This window comes from Orycteropus afer, unplaced genomic scaffold, assembly GCF_000298275.1.
Source record: "Orycteropus afer afer isolate SDZICR_OR568_19922 unplaced genomic scaffold, OryAfe1.0 scaffold00032, whole genome shotgun sequence".
NCBI classification, from domain to species: Eukaryota; Metazoa; Chordata; class Mammalia; order Tubulidentata; family Orycteropodidae; genus Orycteropus; species Orycteropus afer.
In genome coordinates, this window is record NW_006921619.1 from 16,597,826 (window position 1) to 16,623,892 (window position 26,067).

The window sequence follows — 26,067 nt, forward strand, 5'->3', positions numbered from 1 at the left end:
CTGCCTCGGAAACCCAAGGAGGGGTCGCTATGAGTCAGGGATGACTCGACAGCACATAACAACAACAACATAAATTCTATGAGAATAAGAACCCTTTCTGTTTTTACTGGCTATTGTGCACCCAAATCCTAACACAGTGTCTGGTACATGGGAGACACTTGGTGAAAAATTTCTGTGTAAACATTGGATACCTTTGTTCTCTTCATTGGAAGTGAATGGATTACAGAACTATTGTAAGACTTTGTTATAAACTTCTATTTTGTTGACCAAATTAAAGTATGATGTATTTTATATCAACATAATCTTGGATGAACCATGGACTGGCAGAACAACAAACAAATCTGTCTTGGGAAAGCACAACTGTAATGGACCTTGGAAGCAGGAATGACTAGTCTTGGTCTCTCGTACTTTGGGCATGTTATCAGGAGGGGCCAGTCCCGGGAGAAGGATATCATGCTTGGTAAAGTAGAGGGTCATCGAAAAAGGGGAAGACCCGCAATGAGATGGCTTGATACAGTGGCTGCAACAGTGGACTCAAGCATAACAATGATTGTGAGGATGGTACAGGACTGGGCAGTGTTTTGTTTTGTTGTACATAGGGTCATTCATTATAAGTTGGGACTAACTCGATGGCACCTACCCACCACAACAGTCTTGGATACAGATATTTTCATAGGTATTCACAACTATTCAACCTTTATATTAGTAGTGTACTCATTTTACCCTTACCCTCACTTCTCCTACCTGTTCTACCAACCACCTACCCCATATCATATACTCTGTATACTCATCTCCTTATCATCAAATATGTACTCTGTGAGCTCTCAACCCTGTGTCTTTCTTTTCTTCTCGTTCATATTTTGCTCATGCAGTATAAATGCATTGAGTACTTACCACGTATCAAGTATTGAGTAAATTTCCAGGTATGTGGATATAGTCCTTATCCAACTTCCACCTCCAATAACCCCCATGGGATTTAATTTCCTAGAGCAGGAGACAAGGATGAAAACAGATCACTTTAATAAAGCTAATTAAGTGCTAGACGCTCTGGTAGCATAGTGCCTAAGGCACTTGACTGCTAACCAGAAGGCTGGTGGTTCTAAACCCAGCAGTCACTCCTCCGAAGGAAGGTTGGGCTATCTACTTCTGTAGTGATACCGCCTCAGAAACCCAAGGAGGGGTCACTATGATTCGGGTCCAACTCTATGGCACATAACAACAACAAATTAAGTGCTGACAAGTAGGGCAAAAATGCTATGTGTGCAGGAAAGATTGTTTACAATTCTTCCAATGCCTGGAATGTCCTTCTCCCTTGCCTACCCATCTCTCTATGAGCTATTAATATTCTACTTATCCATTAAGATCCAGCCCAAAGCTTTCTCCTCTATAAAATGTTTCTGAATGTTTTCTGTTTTTCTCTCTCCCTACCCCATTTGCCTTGCACTGTATTTTTTGCAGTCCTCCTCCACTAGACTGTGGTTGCTGTGGTTGTTCAGTGATTTGGGCTCATAGCAGCCCCATGTGACAGAGTAGAACTGGCCCATAGGGTTTTCTTGGCTTTAATCTTTATGGGAGCAGATTGCAAGGTCTTTCTATTGTGAAGCTGCTGGGAAGGTTCAAACTGTCAAGACAAGAATGTAAACACCCATAAATATACTGTAAAAACTATCATACCTGTAGGTTAGGAACTATGTCTTCTTCATTTTTGTCTCTGTGCACAGTCCTTTACACATTATATGTTTATTGAATGGAAAGTCTTGTCTTTATTTGGTCATCATTTCCTCTATCTGCATGCCCTACCTCATTTTCTCTTGAGGATTTCAAAGTCATTTCTTATGCTGTTCTTTACCCACACTTTTGAGTGGTTGAAAAACTTGCTCTCCTACTAAACTTCTCTCTTTAGAATTCAGAATGAGGAACTGATGCCTAGTCTTCTAGTCAAACAAGTGTTTGCTTCACAGTGGAAATGCACCCATTCCTTGCATTTAGAAACATGTTTCTTATTCTTTGTCCACATATTAGTTAACATCTGCTTTCTCTTGGATTCTAAACAAATAATTTTAAAAAATCATTATAAAATTTGCAGGATTTAAATGTAATCTGTCCAAAATGCCTGTGCTAAAGGGCCTAGAGAAGGAGCAGCTCATAAGAAATAAAACAATGGAGAAAAGACAAACTGAAGAGAGAACTATTTAGACTAAAGATGATGGGCATTTGTAGTTTGATAGTGTCTCAAACTAACCCCATTACATACATAGACACTTAGATTGTAAAATATTTCTTTCATTTTGTTTTCCAAAGTGCTATAGCATTAATGGCTTAAAAGCAGCTACAAAATGTTCTTTTCAGCATATTCTTAAAAGATATGGCATTGACAGGTTCAGTACCAATAGCTGACTTGTCTGGAAATGCATGCTTTTTCAGTTACTCATCAATTCCAAGAATCAGTCCCATTTAAGTGATATAGCCACATCACACTATAAACACAGGTACTGAGCCCATGCCTGGTATAGGTGCAAGACTACCGCATAGGGTAAACAACAAATGCAGCGCACTGCCGTTGAGTCAGGTCCAACTCATAGAGACCCCTCCTTGGGTTTCTGAGGCAGTATCACTATGGAAGTAGATTGCCCAGCCTGCCTTCTGAGGAGTAGCTGGTGGGTTTGAACCGCCATACTTCTGGTTAGTAGTCAAGTCCCTTAGTCGCTATGCCACGACAGCTCCTACTGCATAGGGTAGGGAGGCAATATCTAGTGGAGCTAAAACCTCAAAACAAGTAGATCTTGGTTCAAATTCCAGCTCTCACACTGGTTGCTAGTTAACGTTTCTAAAACCCTTTGTTTACCAATTTATATAATGCAGATGAGGACTTTAAGTTTGGAATAAAGATCCAATGAGATAATAGCGTACATGTAAAGTGTCTCTGTGTACTTTTTCCAGCTTCCACTCACTGCTGAGAAGTGTTCATTCTTGGTTACGAAGTAATGGAAAACTTATTTAGCAGGCAGAAAATCTGAATTTTAGTTCTGCATTTTTTGTCTAAACGAGTATCTCTTTATCTGTGTTATATGTTTTTTCATCTGTGATATTGGAATCTATTTCACAGGGATATAGGTAGAGCAAAGCTGACAAATGAAGGACAAATATCTTTGAACTGTTTAAATAAAGGGTGCCACAAAAGTAAAGTGGAGTTCTATATATATTTTAAACTCAGTTTAAACCAAATTTGACATACATTTATTTGAGAGTGCAAGCCTTTCTGGCCTTATCCTTTGTGATAACCTCTAAGAGAATCTTTTGCTGATGTGACAAGTGTATGGAAGCAGTGCTTATCAAAACAGGATAAAATGCCTTCAGAAAATAACTTACTTGAGCATATATTAGCTTCTTTTTGATGATCTTCTCCACGAAATAAGAGTTCAGTGCTGTTCTTAAAAGACATATTTCCTGTGACAAAGGGTTACAAAATGTGCCACTTAGTGTAACTGTCAGATTTCAAAATTCATGCTCCAGGAATTGAAGTTAAAAAAAAGAAGAAGAGAAGAAATAAAACTTATCAATAATAGACCCCCCAGGGTTGTAAAAACCTAATGGGCCCTAGAGATAAACTTATGCAGATTCCTCATTTTACAGTTCCCTTACACCACAAGCATAATAATCTGCCCAAAGTCATAAACCCATTATGTGGTACTGTAAAGATTATCATAGCTGATAAGTCTTTGTTGACTTTTTTATATAAGAATATTCAGATTATTAGATTGTACACTACAATTACTTTTTAAAATAACATTGTTTTCAGTTTAAGTTTACACAGCAAATTACATTCCCGTTTGACATTTTCTCCAGAAATTGTCCAGTGATATTTGTTATTTTTCTCACAATTTGTCATTCTTTGTAATTGCCTTCTGGTCATTCTGTTCCCTGCATTCTAGTTTCCCTGTCCTCTTCATTGCTTTAGGGTAATTATTAACTTTTTAGTCTCATATAGATGTTTTGAAAATAATAGCCTTGTACTCACAGGTAATATCCTTTATTTTGTGTGCCAATCTGTTATTTCACTAAAAGGTGACTGACCTCCGGGGATAATTTCTGTTCAAGGTTTAAAGGGTGTCTTAGGGAGATAGTCTCAGGGAGTTCTCTAATCTCAACTGGTCCAGTAAATCTGGACTTTTTAGGAAGCTGAGTTCTGTTTGGTATTTTTCATTCTCCTGTTCTATCTGAATTGGTCAGTTGTGGTCCTAATCAGAATGGTCAGTAGTGGTAGCCAGGAACCATCTAGTTCTTCTGGTCTCAGGATACATGAGGCTTTGACTTGTAGTCTGTTGGCCTCATAGACTAGTTTCTTCTGTAAGACTTTGGTTTCATTCTTTCTCTTTTGCTCTAATGAGTAGTTTAAACGTGTATATTTTTGCCATAGATGAATTATCAATTTTTAAAAGGAAAATATGCAAATATTTTTCTGAAAGTAAGTATTCAACATATATTTTTATCAAAGATGATGTACTGATTAAAAAAAAAAAAAAAAGAAAGAATAAAACCAATTAGTGAGGCTGAGAGATCCAAAATAAGATTCTGTCTATATTAAACAAGAGACATCAATCCAAAAATTCAAAAATCAACAAAGCTATATGAAAGTATATGTCAGGAGTAAAAATAGGCTTTTAGCTCTTGGTGGTGCTGTGGTCAAGTGCCCAGCTGCTCACTGAAAGGTTGGCAGTCCATGTCTATAAAATTTCCAGCCTTGGAAACCCTATGGGGCAGTTCTACTCAATCCTATAGGGTCTCTCTGAGTCTGAATCAACTTGACATCTATGGTTATGGTTTTCTTTTTAGTATTATTTTTAAAAACATAAATCTTATTTTCAGATTCTCAAGTCTATTAATATTCACTTGTAAAAATGGCATACAATTTAAGAAAAACACAAAAATGCTTAGAAATGCAATGGTCAATAATGCCAAAATCAGACATCTAAACTGAGGCTTGCGAGATGGAGTGATCATATTCCTGGATTAATATCAGTGAAGAAATATACACAAATGAAAAGTAATTTTTCTTCTTAATAGCAATGCAGGACGTAGTGCCACTCCTCAGAAGGGAGGTTGGACAATCTGCTTCTGTAGAGATACTGCCTCGGAAACCTGAAGAGGTGTCCCTATAAAGTTGACCAAATTTCCTTAGTCATTATTTCCAAGCTTTACCTTGTTTCACTCTCAGCATGAAATTACCTGAATTAGAAGACTGAATCCTGAGGTAGGAAATCTGTGCTGCTGAATCCATATCTCAGTTCTGAATTTTTCTTATCCTTTTGCAGAAAAGATAATGACACTTGTTCTGATCATTATTTGCAGAAGCACTATCAAATACTTGATCAAAATACTTTTGTAAAAACTGTAGCATTGGCATTTGGATATTCTGTGTAAAGTTAGATGTGAGTGTGAATGTGTGTTTATATATTTTTTATGCATGTGTCTAAATTAAACTTATTTTACTTCTTCTAGGGCTGTTCAAAGGTAGAAGATTATAATTTTATAAAACCTGAAGGCATGAACTTGAGTTTTACCTATGCTATGGTTTCAGTTAATGATAATTACACATGTGTTGTTACATATCCAGAGAATGGGCGAACCTTCCATCTTACCAGGACTCTGACTGTCAGGGTGGTAGGTAAGCACAGCAAAAATGCCGTAATCTTGTTGGGCTCTTCATAATTTATTACACACAACTACATCAGCTGTACAAGAATAGAGGCTTATCTTTTTGTTCACTGCACAATCTATAGTGCCTTCAATAATTCCAGGAACATAGCAAACATTCAATAATTAGTGGCTGACTGAATGAATATATGAATGAATGAATTAAAGGCAGTTCAGGGAGTAAAAAGTGAACTAGACATAGCTATGTTCAATTTATGTCACTCTCATTGTTTAGCAATATTATCAAGGTCTCAGTCTCCTTATCTATACTGTGAGTCTAAGACTAACTAACTTACAGGATAGTTGTCAATATTAAAAATAATATACAGTGAGTGCTTAATGTAGTTCCAGGCAAACAGTAATATTCTTAAAAGGTTTTTACTTGGATTAACTTAAAATACATCCTTCTATGAGTTGAGACTGGTACAGCAAATGCTGAAAGTGTTTGCTGGCTGTGTTCAGCCTTTGCCTTGTACTGAGAATCCAACCAACCAACCAAACACTGCCATCGAGTCGAATCCGACTCACAGCTACCCCTCCTTGGGTTTCCAAGACAGTTTCACTACAGAAGTAGATTGCCCTGTCTTCCTTCTGAAGAGTGGTTGGTGGGCTTGAACTGCCAGCCGTCTGGTTAGCAGTCAGATGCCTTAGGCGCCACACTACCACTATATCCATATAATAGTGTATGTTCAAATTACACACTAATTACACACACACTCACAAATTCATCAGTGTCTGGAAAGTTGGAAACAGGCATGCTGAGTCCCCCTGATTTATGGTTCTAGAAATTGGAAGACACAAAAGGGGCTTCTTACCCAACGTTCAAGGGATAGAAGTTCATTCTGTAAAGCTGGAAATTATTGAGTACTGAATATGTACTTACTTGTAGATGTTTTATATACATTATTTTATTTAATTTTCATACCCTGTGAGGTGAATTTATCCTCATTTTATAATGGGGACAAATTGGCTGCTCAATGATTAAGTAAAGCAAAGGGTCATATGGTTAGTATGTACCAAATCTGCATTAGAATCCTGGCCACTGACTCTTTAAAGCCCGTACACTTAAAGATTACTCTGTAAAGCCCTTTGAGAGTATTTTCTCTCAATTTAAGATGAGAAAATGTTATAAAGGGTAGCAATCCCATGGTAAACATCAGATGTGCTGACATATGCTGGTCTCAGAATTGTGGTTTTTGAATTATCCATTCATTTATTCATTCATTTAATACTTGTGTAACCATGTCACATACTATACACTCTGGACATGTTAAGGACAAAAAATAAATGTGTGTGTGTATGTGTGTGTGTGCTTCTTAATCACTTGTATATATGTCTCAATCAATTGCTTCTTAAACACACACACATATATATATAATCATGAATGTATATATGTATTTATATGAAGCAATTAAGACATGAAAGCAATTAATTATTATACAGTGTGATAAGGTTTATCTCATGTAAGGTTTTGAGAGCAAGAATACTGGTTAAACATTCTATCCTGAAACATGGAGTATATGCAATATAGTTTGTTCCTGTATTTATTTTAAGTGAATGAAGTGGTGCAATTGAGCATGTATTATACTATGGGCTCACTCAAGAATAATTGACCAATTATGCCAGGAATTTGGGCAAGACTTCTGAGAAGAACAGATTTTTGAAATGGGTCATGAGAGGGAAAGGCTGTATAATTTAACATCATCTCTGTTTTTCTTTCTTCCTCTCTATGCCAGGCTCTCCAATAGATGCATCACCCCCCCAGATCCATTCACCCAATGATATTGTTATCTATGAAAAAGAACCAGGTAATTATTCTGTGCCTATGTTGGCTCTGAATTTTATTTAGATTCTCTTAACTGTAAGGAATACAATGTCACTTAGCACAAAAGTATGAAGGGTTTTTGTAAAGAAAAACTTGAAGCTGAAAATTTGTCAGAAGCCGAGGCAGCTTTGGGGATCAGCTACATCACCAGTCTTGTGGGAGGCTCAGGGATTCTGTTTCTCTTTCTACATCTGTTCCCTTCTCCCTCTGCTCATGATCCTGTGCGGATTGGTGATTTCTGGTTGACTCGTACTTCAGCTTACACAAGCTAGGTTTGCTAGGGCTGTTTCATTCTGTTGTATATAGAGTCACTATGAGTCAGAACTGACTTTACAGGACCTAACAACAAGAAGGCTGTGATATGAACACATGGCACCCTTTAAGCTTCTCCTATAATAGGTGACACCCGACCGAAGTAGCACACCCTGATTCAGAACTCTCTCCAATGTTTTCCATGACTATCACATCTCTCTTTAGTTTTGTAAGTTTTTATTCTAAGCACAAATAATTTGTAGTTCATCAAATAAGGCAAGGTTTGTCATTCTGACTCAAAACCTTCCACGATTAAGTTGAAAGCCATTGAAAAATGTAATGCTTTCTATATACTAGATTTCTTTACAATGAACTTACTTCAGTCCCAACTAGAGGTATAAAGGAGCATTTGTTTAAATGTTCTAAAGATAATAGAGGCAGTGATCAAAATAGGTGGAGAACAACACAACCAATAATAGTAATATTTACAAATAGTGATCTGTCCTAAAAAAGAACAGAGAATACACTAAGCTTTTTCCAGCCCCACATGGGCAGAATTTCCTAGAATTAGCAGTGGCTTTGTATAGTACTGGGCTGCTAACTGGAAGCTCAGCAGTTCAAACTGTCAGAGAGTTTAATCACAGACTCTGCTTAAAGTAAAAGCAAAGCGTTTCATTGTGAGAGAAAACAATTTGTGAATTGGGAAACAAGGCAGGGTCAAGAGATTCTTAATACAGTGTTCCACAGAGCAAAGAGTGCTAAAAGTTTTTAATCCAGCAAAGAAAACAAGTGTATGTGGTTACCATCACGGTAGCCTTAGAATGACATATAGCTATAAAACAATAGCAAGGTAAAATTCTACAACCTTAGCTGCTAGATTTCCTGGAGCCAGTCTAGCAAGAAATCCTCTGCTAAATATACATTCTTTATTCTCCACAAACGTTATCTCAAGACCCTCTGGATAAACATTCCCTTGAAAACATGTCTTCACAAACCTGTTTTTTTCTCTCTCATTATTCATTGAGAGTGGCTAAAGTTCCACTGTTTGTTAAGGTTTCCCCATTCTACTCTGAAAGTTAGTTATCTAGTAGAGCACAGTGGAAATTTATAGACCTGAAAGGTTGCAGTGTTATGCTAAAAATTGAAATGGAATCTGACTTTGGACAAGAACATAGCTCTTTCCAAATTATCAGTTTTAGGTGCTCTTGTTTAGAAGCTATCAGCCAACTTATAGGAGAATGATGTGGCAGTCTGCTTCCATAAAATTTCCAGCTTGGAAACCCTGTGTTGTTTCCTACTCTGTCCTTCATGGTTGCTATGAGTTGTAATTGACTGGATGGCAGTGGGTTTGTTTTTTTTCCTGATTTTATATAGTACACATTGCCCCCATTATCTCAAAGTAGAGCTTTCCTATGAAACTTTCATAAGCTGAAATAGGCTAAGTGAAGAAGTAATTACCATTAATTTATATGGATTTTTTTTTTTTTTTGAGCATTCCTAGACCCCAAAAGTAACCTGCCACATAATACCAAATATCACAACCAAACCAAACCCACTGCCATCAAGTCCATTCTGACTCATGGAGACCCCCACTGGGTTTCCAAGGAAATAAATCTTTACAGAAGTAGATTGCCCTGTCTTCCTTCCACAGACTAGCTGGTGGGTTTGAACCTTCAACCTCTGGTTAGCAGTCAAATGCCTTAAGCACTGTTCAATCATAGCTCCTGAAATATTATATAAAACCTAAAGCAATACTAACATATAAAGTTTACAGACACAGTTTTCAAGGCTATGGTGGCTTGATGCTGAGATACTGAATGTGGTTCCCAAGGAAGGAGCTTCACAGTGTCACTCTTGTGGGTTGGGGTGCTCTGTATGCTGCCTCTTTAAGGCTTGCTGCAAAGCAAATGCTGAGATCTAATTTCACTTTTCATCATTTTTCATGAAAGATTGAAAATTCTCTTCAGATTTCTAAGGTAGGTTTTTTGGAAAACCAAATGGTGGAAAGCAAACTTTCAAAAAGCAGGAGATACCTGTACTGTGAGCACTCTTCCTGCTGTCAGGGGGAACTTTTACTAATCACCTAAGTGTGTTTCATCTACTCACACTATCACGGTTACAAAAATGTTCTCAAATCCATGCCCACTTGTTCTTCCTTGGTGACATGTTGATGTAGAAAACTAGAGGGGAAATACATGAGAACCGTGCACTGAGAGGAAGGATAGAGTAGGAGCACTTAGACAAACTGAGTTCAAAATAGTGGGACCATATAATTGAGCTGCTAAGTAGGGATACTTTTTGAGATCAAAAACAGACGATGTTAATAATTAGTCAGGAGAAAAGGCATCAAACAGATTGTCTTGGATAAAACCTGATATAATGTCAGTCTAGATCAAATCCTGATCTGCCATTTACTACCAATTTGACTTAAGAATATCAGTAAAAATATTTAAGATTCCTTTTTCTCATCTGTCAAACAGGACTTTAAAAAATTCCTCATAGTGTTTTGCTAAAATTGAACAAGATCATTAATAGGTATAAATATTTAGCACAGTGAAATGTACAGAATTCTCAGTGAATGTGTTGTTGTTGCTGCTGTTGTTATTACTATTATTAATATTGTTATTTTCTGCTTCAGGATTTTCCTCACCTAACGTCCCATCTCAGAGGAATAGCATAGAATTTTGTGTTTGTAAATTGTCCTTAAATTTACTGAATGTACCCTAATAATGTTAGCATTTCAAGACAATATCTGTTCTGCCAGTCCTTTTAGTGATGGCATTGCCACATCTTCCATGAGCCAAGAATCAAAGACCTGGAGAACGTTTCCTTGGCCATTCTTCATTGGTAAGGGAAATACCAAAGGAGAAGAGTAGTCAAAGGAAGTTTAAGGCTAAAAAAGACAATTTCAGAGCTATTTTGAACAGTTTACTCTCATTTTAGAACAGATACCCAAGCCAAACCAGACTCACTGCCATCAAGTTATCAAGTCGATTCTGACTCATAGCAAACCCCATTGGGTTTCCGAGACAGTGAAGCTTTATGGAAGTACATCACCCTATCTTCCTTCCACTGAGCAGCCAGTGAGTTTGAACCACTTACTTTCTGGTTAGCAGCCAAATTCCTTGTCCACTACAAAGGTGGTTCCACTTATATGAAATACCTAGTACAGGCAAGTATATAAAGATTAAACTTTATTAGTGGTTACCAGGGTTAGGTGGAAGGGAGGGGAAAAGGAAGACTTATGTTTAGGGGACACTGATATTCTTTTCAGGGGGAAAACATAATAGTTGACTACTCCTCTTGGCTGCTAGCCCAACGGACAGTGGTTGGAACACATCAACTGCCCACTGGGAGAAAGAAGGAAGTAGCAGTTTGCTTCCATAAAGATTTACAGCCTTGGGACAGTTGGACTCTGTCTTATGAGTAACTATGAATTGGAATCCACTCAAAGGCACAATGGGTTTGGTTTGGTTTTCGTTTTATTAGTAGACACACAATAAACATAATTAGTGTCACTGAATATGCATGTAAAGAATATTGAAATAGTACATGATTTCTTACATATATATATATATATTTACCATAGTTTAAAAAAGAAATTTTTAAGAACACGTGGTCACTCTTGGTAATTTTATAAAAAAAATGATGCCCTTCTTTGCTTTGTTTATTTTAGATTATAGTACAGTTCATAAACTTAAGGCAGTACATTTGAGAATTATTCATAAATAGGGTTTTATGTACACATAACTTTTATACCTTCTGATTACCACAGAGTAGAACCAATATAGCCATTTGAAGGTTACAAATTGATGGATTAATATTATTTGTTCACTTGTTTTTTTAGGAGAGGAGCTCCTCATCCCCTGTAAAGTCTACTTTACTTTCTTGAAGGATTCTCGTAATGAGATTTGGTGGACCATTGATGGAAAAAAGCCTGATGACACAAACACGGATGTAACATTCAATGAAAGGTATCATGGGGCCAGAAGGAAGTCACTAACCTTTGTTCCTTGAAATAATACCTTTTGATGTATATTAGTCGATGAAAACAAAAATTCTAATTTTTTTCCTATCATTAACAAAATTTTTCACCTTTAGTGGCTATATTAAAAAAAACAAACAAGGTTACTAGACTTGAAATTGCAAGGCCAGATGTAGCCTTATGACTGTTGAAGAATTAAATTAGACTATGTTTAGGCTGGTCAAGGACCCCTGGTGGCACAATCGTAAAAGCACTCAGTTATGAACCAAAAGGTTGGCAGTTCAAACCTACAAGTTGCCCTGTGGGCAAAAGATGTGGAAGTCTGCTTCCATGAAGATTTATAGCCGTAGAAACCCTATGGGGGCATTTCTACTGTGTTTTATAGGGTTGCTTTGTGTTGGAATCTCCTTGGTAACAGAGGGTTTGGGATTTGGGTTAAGCTGAGCATCTTTATCAAAGTGTGTCTAGAGGGCAGGTTCCCTCCTGTCTTAATCCAACAAGAGTCACCTATTTATGTTACCCACTTGGAAGCAGATAAAATGCAAATCCTATATGGTGGCGTAGTGCCTAAGGCATTTGACTGCTAACCAACAAACAGGCTGGTGGTTCAAACCCACCAGCCACTCCTCGGAAGGAAGGTTGGGCAATCTACTTCTGCTGAAATACGGCCTCAGAAACCCAAGGAGGGGTCACTGTGAGTCCAATTGACTCCACAGCAGTGAGATTTTTTTCTTTTTTTTTTTTAAATGAAAAGATTGTAATTATAAGACTGTGAATACATGGACAGCTGTTTGTGCAGATCTCTTCACTTTCTCATTTCTGGAATTGGACCCTTTGTGTTTGGGATCATTCTATTAGTTTCTTGTTTAGAGGCCTGCATGTGTTTTTTTATCTTCCTCTTCTTCTCTCATAATACATGTAGCATGTGTGCCACATTTAAAACTAACAGTTTGTTAATATTAATTAAATAAATTTATGCTCTTTAAATTTTATTTTAAAAAGGATTAGTGGTAATGTAGCTCACTCTTACAATAACAACCCTACCTATTGCCATTGCATCCATTCTGACTCATAGCAATGCTATAGGACAGAGTAGAACTACCCCCATTGAGTTTCCAAGGCTGTAAATCTTTCAGGAAGCAGATTGGCTCCTCTTTCTCCTACAGAGTGTCCGGTGGGTTCAAACTATTGACCTTTTGGTTAGCAGCTGAGCACTTAGCTACTGTATCACCAAGGCTCAATTCAGTCCTAAATATTCCCAGATTTTTTTTTTTTTTTTCCTTTGAAGGAGGTTGGCAGGGAAGGATGTGTGGGACTTTGGAGGAGAAAGATGACTCTGTAAATAAAGCACATCCTTTCCAAAGAAAAATTGGTTCACTGCAACAATTAATAAAAATCAGCAGCTGATCAACTATATAATAAAGTAGTCCAAAGACCTTACGAGTTATTACCTATATGCAAGAATTCACAGAATCCAAAAGATATGTTTTTCCTAGTAGTAAACTCATGAACTCATTATAAAAGGCCAATTTTGCATCAGATACTGGGCAAGGTACTTAGTCTATAAATACTGTTGTTAGTTGCTGTCAAGGCATTTGCAATTCATGGTAACCCCACTGTATGCAGAGTAGAACTGCTCCACAGAGATTTCAAGGCTCTGACCTTTTGGAAGCAAATTGTCTGGCCTGTCTTCCAAAGAACCTCTGAATGTGTTAGAACTGCCAACCCTTTAGCTAATAGTCAAGCATTGATCCATTTTCTCCCCCTATTCCAGGAACTACTTACTAGTCCTTAACTAGGTATAGCTTATATATAGTGGAGTAACAGTAATTATACAGACATATCAATATAATATGATAAATGCAATGACTGGGGACTGTGAAATTTTGTGGGAGAATTTAATAAGGAATCCAAATCAGTTTTAGGGGCGTAACAAATGTCTCTCAGATGATAATAGTACTTCATCTAGAGTTGAAGGATGAGAAGAAATTAGCTAGATAAAATGGGAAGTATGTCCCTGATAAAAGGGTCATCATGTACAAAGACATAGAACTTAGGGAACAGAACATATTTAGAGACACTGAAGGAACTTCCTGAAATTGGAGGAATATTTGCAAAAGGAGCTGATGAAAGACATGGCTGCAGGGAATGGAGAGTTATTGACCATTTCAGGAAGTCTGCACATTGTGCTTCCAGCCTTCTTCATAATTATGAAAGTCATGTTCCTTCTTGCTGCTGTTGAAACACACCTTTTGGCTACACCAAAGCAAAAAGCAATAATGTACATCAAAGCAGAGAATTAATACATAACATTCTGATCTCAAACAGTGGTTGTGCTGCCTCTGTGTTCATTGGAGAGCTGTGGGGTTAAGCAGAGGGTACAGTCACGACCCTTACCCAAATTCTCATGACCAACAGCAAGTCTTATCAGAAGGAGAACATGGAGGGCAAACAGGTCAGCTGTAGGAAAGATTTTATTTTTCGTCTTTGAGCAAAGTTGTTCAAAGGGATTGTAATTCTTGATCTTGGACCCAAAGCACACAATCCCTGTCTTATTGAGATTTTGGTATATTTATTTTCACAAAATTTATTTGCTCTGAACAGTTTTCCCTTTTCGTATACCAGGATATAATCATGGGGGTTCAGCATTTTGATTGAAATATTTTACCTGTATTCAGTATCTGAAAACTTTGGGAATCAGAAATATATTAGCTATTACTGTGGGTAAAATAATAATAATAACGTATTATTTTATTATTTTGCAACCATATTGGTTTAAAATATTAAACATTGCCAGCATTGATTAATGTATTACACATTAACATACTCAATTATCTGAATTCTTTAGTATCTCAGTACATTTGCTGTACTGTATAGGGATTGCTACATTTGAAAAAGAGGGACCTAAAGCATGAAAAGAATTATTAATTTTCCTATAGTACTTGGCTAATGTGTAGCAGAGCCTGGATCTAAACTCAAATGTGTCTGGGTCCAGAAACTAATGCCTAAACTGGTACAGCATCCTGCCTCAGCAATTTATGAGGAAAGGAGACATTAAGCTTTGGAGAGAGGTCTCTAAAGTATGATGTGAAGGCTGAGATTTGGTCAAGACACTTAAATAATGTGTAATATAGAAGGTAAAGGTAGGACTGGAGTCTAGACATGCCTACTGGGACACAGGCAATGCAGGTTATCAATATTTCATCTGCTCTGACTTGGGGCCCCTGTGATCACCTACTTCTCTGATTCACAGACAGTGTGTGGGCTTTCAGTTTTACTAATGCTTTGATTTTTCTCTCCTCCATTTCCAGTACAACTTTTAGTAAAACTGAAGATGAAACCAAAATTCAGATTTTGAGCATCAAGAAAGTTACCCCAGAGGATCTCAAGAGAAGCTATGTCTGTCATGCTAGAAATGCCAGAGGGGAGGTTAACAAGACAGCTGTAGTGAAACAGAAAGGTAATAGATGTCTCGAGTAGATAAGACTGTGAACTGCAAATGTAACATTGTGATGAATAAGGGAAAAAAGATTGAGAACAAGAGAGAGCTCCAGCACCTGGCATAACATCTGATATATGCCAGTAAATCAATGTTGAGTGAAAAATCTTGAAAGAATGTTTTCATCTATGTAAAGATATTCAAAATATTATGAAAAATTTTGAAAAATTTAATGCTACTGATAGTTTTAGTGTCCAGTGTAGCTAAAGAAATACATATGATTAGGATGATAATGAGGCATAATTTTGGACCAGATAATTAAGAAAAATTAACAATAAAGATAATATTCAAAGCTACCAATATAATAAAACTGGTGAACTCACATATTGTGGTGAATCATAAAGACCCATTTAAAATCATTGATGGCAGAGTTCAAGAGCCATAAAAATGATCATACCATATGATGTAATACTTCTGGAATTTTTCCTGAACAAATAATTTAACAGTAAAAGAGTTATGTACCCACTGATAGACTTAGCAGCATTATCTATAATAATGAAATATTATAAATAGCAACCATCTAATTATATAGAAGTGATTAAGATATAAAATATTTATTCTCAGAAATGTAATATATAATGTAATTTTAAATGATCATGTTAAAAACTATGTGTCCATATTCAAGCAGGTTTATAATATACCACTAGCCGTAATTACTAAAACTGAACTAATTAACCTATGATTATAAATGATATGAAAATTATTTAACATGGTCAGGAAGTGGAAGCAAGCGTGAAAAAATAAAAAACAGATGATTTGTTAAAGTAGGGAATTTCTGGGTAATTAAAAACTAATTTCTATGTTTATATTATTGTATTTTTCTAAAATACATAACATTCTTGTGTGAGATATTGATCTTGAAAGACAGTGTCTCAAATTTCCTTTGGGTGACACCTAACACAGAAATCCAAGCAATTAAGCCCTTGCAGAATGTTTTTCAGTGTTCTGGAGAAAAATAATGATGACTCTATCACACAAGCAGTTGGATCATTCAGAATCATAGTATCTGATGGAGCTTGTAACACATATATAAACAATGAAAACAAAGCTAAGTTGTAACTGTTACATTTTGCAATGAGACTTAATCCTTTCTTATTTTATGAATTATATAGCTATTTTATTTCTTACCAATAGAATGCATATATAATAGTAATTACTTTTGTTGTCTTGACTATTTTTCCATCACAATCAAATAAAATCACACTGTATGCATTTTTTTTTCTTTTTTGCCCTTATAAAATTATTTCTGCCAAAGTAACAGGATGAAAATATAGTTTGATTTAATGTTGCGTTTTAAGAGTTCTTTATGTCTTCTAAATATCAGTCCACTATCAATGTATGATTTGCAAACATTTTCTCTCATATTGTAGTTTTATGTGGTTTCCTTTTAAGTTTTAAAAAGAATAGTTTATTTTGTGTTGTTGTTGAGAATATACATGGCAGAACATATACCAATTTAACAGTTTCCACATGTACAGTGGTAGCTCTGGTAGTGTAGTGCCTAAGGCACTTGACTGCTAACCAGAAGGCTGGCAGTTCAAACCCACTGGCCACTCCTTGGAAGAAAGGCTGGACAATCTACTGCCATAGTGATACCACCTCGGAAACCAAGGAGGGGTCGCTATGAGTCAGGTCCGACTCCACGACCAACAGCAACATGTGTACAGTGCTGTGACACTGACTGCATTCTTCAAATTGGACAACCATTCTCAGCCTTCTTTTCTGAGGTGTTCTTCCCTCAATTACATAAAATCACTGCCCCCTAAGTTTCCTATCTAATCTATTGAGTTGCTCATATTATTTGAATCCCATATTCACATGAGATTTGGTTTCTTGGTTTGGAGATTTAAAGTCATGGCCTGAGACGTAATTCTTTTCTTAAAACTGATGAAAAAAAAAGAGCATTCATTTCAATGTTCCATTACAGATTAGAAAATAGAGCAAAGACCTGAAGTGTTGTTGTCGTTGTTATGTGCTGTCGAGTCGGACCCGACTCATAGTGACCCCTCCTTGGGTTTCCAAGGCAGTATCACTACGGAAGTAGATTGCCCCATCTTCCTTCTGAGGAGTGACCAGTGGGTTTGAACCTCCAGCCCTCTGGTTAGCAGTCAAGTGCCTTAGGCACTATGCTACCAGAGCTGAAGTATGTACACCTCTTAAGAATAGTTCTGGATCAATTCTGGGTAGTTAATTACTTTTGCTCTTCAGAAGCTAGTACAAAGAAAGAAGATGGAACTACATTATACAAGGCAATGTTTCCTAAAATTAGTTCATCAAAATACTGCTAAGTATCTTTCTTGCACTGCAAGTCATTACTTGAACTCTGGAGTCAGATTGCCTGTGATGGAATCCTGAATTCTGTGCTTCCTAACTCTGTGACCCAGGAAAAGTCACTTATTAGAGAAATCAAGCAGTTCTTTTGGAGTGTAGTGTACCTCTTCCTGGGCCACACTTTGTGCTTGACGTTGTTGGCTCACTGGGACTTCAGTCTAGTGAGAGGTCTAGAAGCAACAGTAGGTGGTGGGGGTGGTTCTTGAGATCATTCAGCAATATCTTGTTAGGTATCTGCTCCAGACAGTGCCCCAGGTGCCACCCCAGGTGATAATTTAGAAAATGACACAGCTGGATTAGTCTCATCAGATGGGGATGAGAGGGCTGGTTCTGCTGGCAGGAGAGATTCAATGAACCCTAAGGTCTCTGTGTCCCCAACTTCCTCATTTTCTGCTTATATGCCCCCATCCCAAGTTTCAAGATCCCATTTCTTCCTAAACAATACCCTCACTTTAACTTCATACACTCATTCAAAGTTGGCAATTCAATTGGCATTGTGATTCAGCCACTCTTATGATAATACTTTGGATTTGGTTTTCAGTAATATCAACTCTCTTACTACAAGAAATAAGGCTTTTTTTTTCAGGGCACAATTGGAAACATCAAGATCTTTTATGTGGCACTTAAGCTATGACCCCAAAGCCCTGAGCTCATGTCATTCTTTCACCACTTTGTCTAGCATAAGTAGGACCAACCAACTACCTTCCTTATACTCCTCATTCTGACAAAATTGCAGAAAATTGTCAAACATGCAACCTCCCAGAGCCTCACTTCTCACCAATACTTGTTACCCTGGAGATGCTATTTTGTGTGTTAATATTGCCACCTGATGCCATGGATTAATAGCACCCTCTTTACTAAATTACTAATGGAGGCAGAGTCATCAGTGCCTTTATGACTAATCAAATTTGACAACCCATTTAGAAAACTCATGCTTATGACTTTATTTCTCTAGAACCCCTGTCAGTACCAAGTTTCATAGCTGGGTTCTCTAGAGTAGCAAAACCACTGAAGCTTAAATATACTGAGGGAGAGAGGGATAAAAATGACTCACACAGTTGTAAAAACCAAAAAAACAATACTCACTACCATCAAGTTGATTCCAACTCATAGTGACCCCCTCTAGGTTTCTGAAGTGGTAAATCTTCACTGAAGTAAATTGCTCCATTTTCCTTCCATCAGCTAGTGGGTTTGAACTGCCAACCTTCTAGTTAGCAGTCAAATGCCTTACTCACTGCACCACCAGCCCTGGCAAATCCCAAGTCCCTGGGTCAAAGGTCAAGCTGGAGTCTTCTGCTGACTCACACAGCTGCAGGGGCTTAGGAACCATAGATCAACAGGGAGTAGAGCAGGCTGCTGGTTTTGAAGACTGACACACCCAAGATCGCCAGGCAAAATGGTAAATTGTTAGCTCACAGGCTGCAAATGCAACAGTCCAAGATCGGCAGGCCACTGGTTCAAGTCCAGGAACTTGATATGATGATGATCCAGATGCAGGATTAAAATCCACCAGAAAATGACAGAAATTTCCCAGGATGTCTATGTATATATTGGAAGCAGGCTGCACCCCTGAGGAAACTCCCTTTCAGCTGATTGGCTGCTCCTTGACCTTCAATTTCTTCAAATTTAAAGTAGGAAAAATAATACCACTATTTCATAAGATTACTGTTAACAATTGTATACTTTCACCATACTTATTCAATTTATATGCTGAGCAAGTAATCCGAGAAACTGGATTATATGAAGAACATGGCATCAGAATTGGAGGAAGACTCATTAACAGCCTGAGATATGCAGATGACACAGCTTTGCTTGCTGAAAGTGAGGATGACTTGCAGCACTTACTGATGAAGATTAAAGACTACAGTCTGCAGCGTGGATTACTCCTCATTATAAGGAAAACAAAAATCCTTACAACTGGTCCAATAAGCAGCTTCACAGTGAATGAAGAAAAGATTAAAGTTGTCAAGAATTTCATATTACTTGGTTCTACAATCAATATCAATGGAAGCAGCCATCAAGACATCAGACAGCGTATTGTGTTGGGCAAATCTGCTGCAAAAGACCTCTTTCAAGTGATAAAGAGCAAAGATGTCTCCTTGAAGACTACAGTGCATCTAACCCAAGCCATGGTATTTTCAGTAGCCTCTTATGCATGTGAGAGCTGGACAATGGATAAGGAAGACCAAAGAAGAGTTGATGTTTTTGATTTGTGGTGTTAGAGAAGAATGCTAAGAGTACCATAGTCTGCTAAAAGGACTAACAAGTTTTTCCTGGAAGAATTGCAGCCAGAATGCTCCTTAGTAGCAAGAATGGCCAGACTTCGTTTCACCTACTTTGGTCATGTTGTCAGAAGGAACCGTTCCCTGGAGAAGGATATCATGTTTGGTAAAGTGGAGGGTGAACAAAGAAGGGGAAGGACCTCAACGAGATGGATTGACACAGTGGCTGCAACGATGGGCTCAGGTATAGCAAGGATCGTGAGGCTGGCACAAGATCAGGCAGTGTTTTGTTCTGCTATGCATAGGATCACTATGAGTAGGAAACAACAGCACCTAACAATGACAACAATTGTAGCTAGATAGATGATTGATAGATAGATAGATAAATAGATAGATAGAAAGTTCAATAAATGCTATTAGTATTATTACCGTAAGATTTTCATGGTATTTGACAAATGTTCTTATGATGAAATAAATATTAAAATCTACTTTAAACAAAACCTATCAAGTTACTTCAGTTCATGGTCTCCTAGAGTCTCTAATACGAGAACAGTTAGTATGACTATCTACTTCCATAGTGATACTGCCCGGGCAACCCAAGGAAGGGTCGCTATGAGTCGGGTCCGACTCGACAGCACATAACAGCAACAACAACAGGGGGGATTGGAAAATAGCAGAATTTTTTCAAATATATTTGACATCAGAATCCCTGAAATATGGAGCATCTTGTGAGATTTGTCCTCTGAGGTGTGTGCATTGGAGAGCACTTATAGGAGATGACATTCATTGATAACTTATTGTCAGATGGATAGAATCAAAGCAATTAATTAAAATAATGCTTAATGTAGGATTGATATATAGTTCTGTCTGCTAGAGATAGTTGAGTAGTTGCCCTTTTTCAGATGGACATTCTCTAAATGATTTAGTGTGTACAACATCAGGAATATGAGATGGAAAGTGGACCCATGAGACAGATAATTTGTGTGGAATGGTGATATATAATCCAACTGTGTCTGTGTCTGTACAGTGGTACAGAAGTATTGTGGATTTAGTTACTTTCTATGCTGGGCCAGCTAATGTGAAATTCAGAGGTGATATCTGTGTTTCCATTTATATATTTTGTGTATGGGTACTTCACAGAATCCAATGACAAAGCATTCAATTTGCTTCATCAGAAAAGCATGGCAGAAGGGACTAGATCCTGAAATTAGAGGAATTAGAGGTCACTTCTCTCATTGACAGCACAGTTGCATCTAGTCAGTTAAAGCAAAGTACTGAAGGGAGAGAGCTAATGTAAATATGTTACATATGAAATTGTTATATGAGAGAAGTAGTCGGGACAAAGGTAAGGTGTATATTAAACTCTATGAGAAACTGCTAAACCTATTTCTGAAAAGGTTGTACCATTTTACATTTCCACTGATGCATGTATGTGAATACCAGGTCCTCTCCTTTCTCATGAACTTTTGGAGTTTTCAAACTTTTTGATTTTTGATTTTTAGCCATGCTAGTAGATGTGTAGTGATACCATATTGTGTTATAAATTTGCCTATCTCAAATGTTGAGCACTTTTTCATGTTTTTTTTAACAGTTAATTAATATGTATTTTTTATGATGTGTCCATTAAAATCTTTGCCCCTCCTTTTTTATTTATTTATTTTTAAATTATGGGTTGAATATGTGTATTCTGGATCCTAGATACAAATCCTTTGCCAGATATATAACTTGTAAATAGTTTCAGTTTGTGGCTTGCCAATTCATTTTTTTAACTGCATTTTAATGAGCAGAATTGTTAAATTTTAATCTCGTGTTAGCAATCTTTGCCTGCACTAAGGTTATTAAGGTATAAGGTATTCTAAGTTTTGCACAACAAGATTTAGAAATTTTTATTTTTTAATTTATATCTGTTATCATTTTATTTTTTTTTAATGTGGTGTGAGGAACAAGTAAATAAGGTTTAGTGTTTCCCCTCCCCCCCAAACAATAATCAGGTGTTCCAGGATCATATTGAAAAATCACTTTTGTTTTATATTGTATTACTTTAGTAAATACTCAAAAGTCCCTTGACTCTGTGAGTGTGGGTTTATTTCTAGATTCTTTTTTCTGTTCCCATTAATCTGTTTGTCTTTAGGCCAATATCATATTGTCTTGATTAACATAGTTTCAAAGTAAGTCATGAAATCAAGTTGTATATGTGTTTTATTTCCAAGATTGATTGGAGTATTCTAGCCCAATCTATATTTTCATATAGATTTTAGTATCAACTTATCAGTTTCTACATAAAAGCTGGCTGGGATTTTGATTGGGATTGCATTAAATGTATAGATCTTTATAACTTTAATTTCTTTTTATTGCCTATTTCACTGCCTTTATACCTCTAGAACAATAATTAGTAGAAGTTATTAGAGCAGCATTCCCAATATTGTGTTGTTGTTATGTGCTGCGAGTCGGGTCCAACTCATAGCGACCCCTCCTTGGGTTTCTGAGGCAGTATTACTATGGAAGTAGATGGCCCAACCGTCCTTCCAAGGAGTGGCTGCTGGGTTTGAACCACCAGCCTTCTGGTTAGCAGTCAAGTGCCTTAGCCACTACGCTACCAGAGCTCCTATTCAGTCTTTTCTTATAAAGAATGATATTAACTGTAGGTTTTTTGTAGATGACTTTATCTGGGTGAGGTATTACTCTTCTGCTTTAAGTTTGAAGAGAGGATTTTTTGGGGGGCGTAAATTATTAGTGTGTTACATTTTGTCAAATGTTTTCATCCATCTATTAAGAATCATATATTTTTTTTTTTATCTTTTATTCTGTAAATGTAACCATATGCACTGATGGATTTTGAAGTGTTTGATCCAGTCTTGCATTCCTGGGATAAACCCCTACCTACTTAGGATTTATTATCCTTTTATATATTGATAGGTTTGATTTGAAAATATTTTGTTACTGATTTTTGCATCCATGTTCATAGAGATATTGGTCTCTAATTTTCTTTTCTTGCATACTTTGCCTGGTATCAGTGTTATGCTAGCCTCATGATGTAAGTTTAAAAATGTTCCTTCCTTAGCTATTACCTGAAGTGTATATGTAAAACAGGAATTGTTTCTTGCTCAAATTTGTGAAAGAATTCACCCTTGTAACTATCTGGGTCTGGCATTTTCTTTATGAGAATACTTTTAATTCTGAGTTCAATTTCTTTAATAATTACTGAGATTTTCTGGGTTTTCTTGTTTGCTTTTTGGGAATTTGTCATTGAAGGAATCTTTTCAATTTCTTCAGTTTGTCACATTATTGACATGCAGATCTGTATTTATTATTTTATTATCTTCAGGACTTGAAGAGATGCTTCCACTTTTGTTCTTGATGTTGCAATATATGTTTCTGCTCCCTTTTTCCCATGATCTTACCAGCTGAGGGTTTATCAATTTTGCAAACATTTCCATTCTTTCTTTATTATTTATCCATTTTATATTTTACTGATTTTACTCCTACCTGTATCATCTTCTAATTTTTGTTTGCTTTGCATTTAATTTGCTCTTATATCCCTATTATCTTAAGGTGAAAGCTTAGATCACTGGTTTTTAAATAAGTATTCTTTTCCCATACAAGCATCACTTTAAGCATTACTTTAACTGCATCCAACAAATTTTGAAATGTTGAATTTTCACTATTATTCTATTCAAAATAGTTTTTAATTTTTCTTTTAATTTTTTTTAAACCCATTGGCTATTTAAAACCATGTTAAATAATTTACATATATTTGGAGATTTTCTGGATCATTTTTTTCATTACAATATTTGTGAAAATTTTTTTGAATTCTAGAATTGATCTTGAGTTTCATGTTTGATAATGTAATGTGTAGTATTTTGTCATTTAAATTTAGATAATAATAATAAAAAAAAAAAGAAATCAAAAGCCTAGGAGATGGTTCCTCTAATTGAGAACTACCTGGGAAACCACCTGGGAAAACTGTCTGATGGACGGGAAGGAACATGGGTTTGGTGCCAGAGACTTGGGTTCAAGGTTTGGCTCTGGGATTGAGTACATAAACTTGGTCCAGTCCTTTCTCATGGTGTCCTTCATATGCCCAACTTCAGGCTATATGTCAGAACGATGGAGATGGTTTACAAGTACTAACACAGTGCTGCAACTTGATTTCTAATTTAATTCTGTTGTGGTCAAAGCACATAATCTAAATGATTGTGTTCCTTTGAAGTTTTATGACACATTTTTCCCCCCAAGTCCCAGGACTTTGCCTATCTTGGTGAATATTTCATTTGCACTTGAAAAGGATATGTATTCTGCAGTTTTGGGGTATAGTGTCTATTAATGTCAATTAAGTCAAATTAATGGTCAATGTTTGCCAAATCTTCTATCTCCTTACTGATTTTTTTTTCTTTCTTTCTTCTTTTTTATCTACTTGGTCTTTCAGTTATTGAGAGAAAGAAAGGGTGTTGAAATGTTTACATATAAGTATTTAAAAAAAGAAAAAAAACTAAACTTGCTGTCAAGTCAATTGCAACTCATAGTGACCCCCTCCTTTGGTTTCTAAGGTGATATCTCTATGGAAGTAGATTGCCCAATATTCCTTCCTAACTGCTAGGCTTTTAATTAGCAGTCAAATGCCTTAGACACTTAGCCACCAGAGTTCTGACATATAAGTATGGGTTTTTCTAGTTCTCCATTCAGTTCTGCCAGTTTCATTAGTGTATTTTACATTTTTATTAGGCACATACACATTTAGGACTTTTATGTTTTCTTGCTTAATTATTATTTTCTTCAATTATGAAATGACTTTATTTTTCTCTAGTAATACTCTATGCCTGATAAAGTTATTCCAGCTTTCTTATAATTACTTTTGCATAGAGTATCATTTTCATCCTTTTATTTGTCAGTCTTCATATTTAATGCATATCTCTTGTAGACATCTAATGTATTATTGACTTTGATTCTTTAAATCAAATGTGACACATCCTTTTAATTGGGATGATTAATCTATTTTAGCTTTAATGTAATTATTAATATTATTAGCTGTAAGTCTACTCTCTTGCCAATAATTGTCTATTTATTTCATCTACTCCTTATTTTATTTTTTCCTCTCCTGCCTTCTCTTGGATTAATTGATCATTTCTTAGTATTCTAATTTATTTCTGTATTGACATATTAAGGAGCGCTGATGGTGCAGTGCCTAAGGCAATTTGACTACTAACCAGGAGGTTGGCAGTTCAAACCCACCAGCCACTCCACAGAAGGAAGATAGGGACCTTCGTTTCCATAAAGATTTACCACCTTGGAAACCCAATGGAGACTGTATGAGTTGGAATCAACTTGAAGGCAGTGGGTTTGGTTTCTTTTAGGTTTATTGACATAATAGCTTTACCTCCATTTTTGTGTTTTAATTGTTTCTCTGGAGTTTACAGTATGCATCTAGAGCTTATCAGAGGTTTTTTCAGTTTATTTTTATGAGAACTTATAGCAACATATTTCCATTGTTTTCTTTCTTGTCCTATGTGTTATTGTCATAATTGTCATAGTACATTTATTTTGTATAGTTATACATGTTACAATATATTATTATGATTTTTACTTTAAATAATCAATTACCTTTGAATAAGAAATGAGGAAAATACGTTTTAAATCTTTATGCCTGGCACTATTGATTCCTAGTATCATTTTGTTTTAGTTTGAATAATTGTTAATATTTCTGGTTCTGTAGGTCTGCTGGTAACAAATTCAGCTTTTTTTTTTTTTTTAAATCTTAAAATGTGTTATAACACCTTAATTTTTATTGTTCAACATTTTTTAAAGAAAAAATTTTCAAATACATGAGAGTTGAAGCAATTATAAAGCAATATACACAACTAAAGTTTGCTATTTATATTTTACTGTCTGCGTTATCACATAACCTATCCATCTATCTACTCTTCTACTCTTCTGTCCATCCATCAATTCCTCTTAGTTTTTTGATGGCTTTCAGGGTAGTTGCAGATATCAGTAAAGTTATCACCTAAATATTTGAGCACCTTATAATTAGATAGGAGCTCTGGTACCGTAGTGCCTAAGGCACTTGATTGCTAACCAGAAGGCTGGTGGTTCAAACCCACTAGCCATTCCTCGGAAGGAAGGTTGGGCAATCTACTTCCGTAGCAATACCGCCTTGAAAACCAAAGAAGGGGTCGCTGTGAGTCAGATCTGACTCTACAGCACCTAACAACAACAACAGTAATAATTAGCTAGATATTACTATTTATTTACAGTTCTCTCT

General features: G+C 36.3%; 1 protein-coding gene across 1 annotated transcript in view; it reads left to right on the forward strand.

Annotated features, from left to right (window-relative positions):
• The window catches only part of LOC103192922 (interleukin 1 receptor accessory protein), a 67,564-nt gene that overhangs the window by 17,178 nt on the left and 24,319 nt on the right, over window positions 1–26,067 (forward strand). Inside the window, exons 5-8 of the mRNA XM_042780288.1 lie at window positions 5,500–5,665; window positions 7,431–7,502; window positions 11,619–11,745; window positions 15,068–15,216. Of these exons, the coding sequence (XP_042636222.1) occupies window positions 5,500–5,665; window positions 7,431–7,502; window positions 11,619–11,745; window positions 15,068–15,216 (514 nt within the window). The remainder of the gene's footprint in view (window positions 1–5,499; window positions 5,666–7,430; window positions 7,503–11,618; window positions 11,746–15,067; window positions 15,217–26,067) is intronic.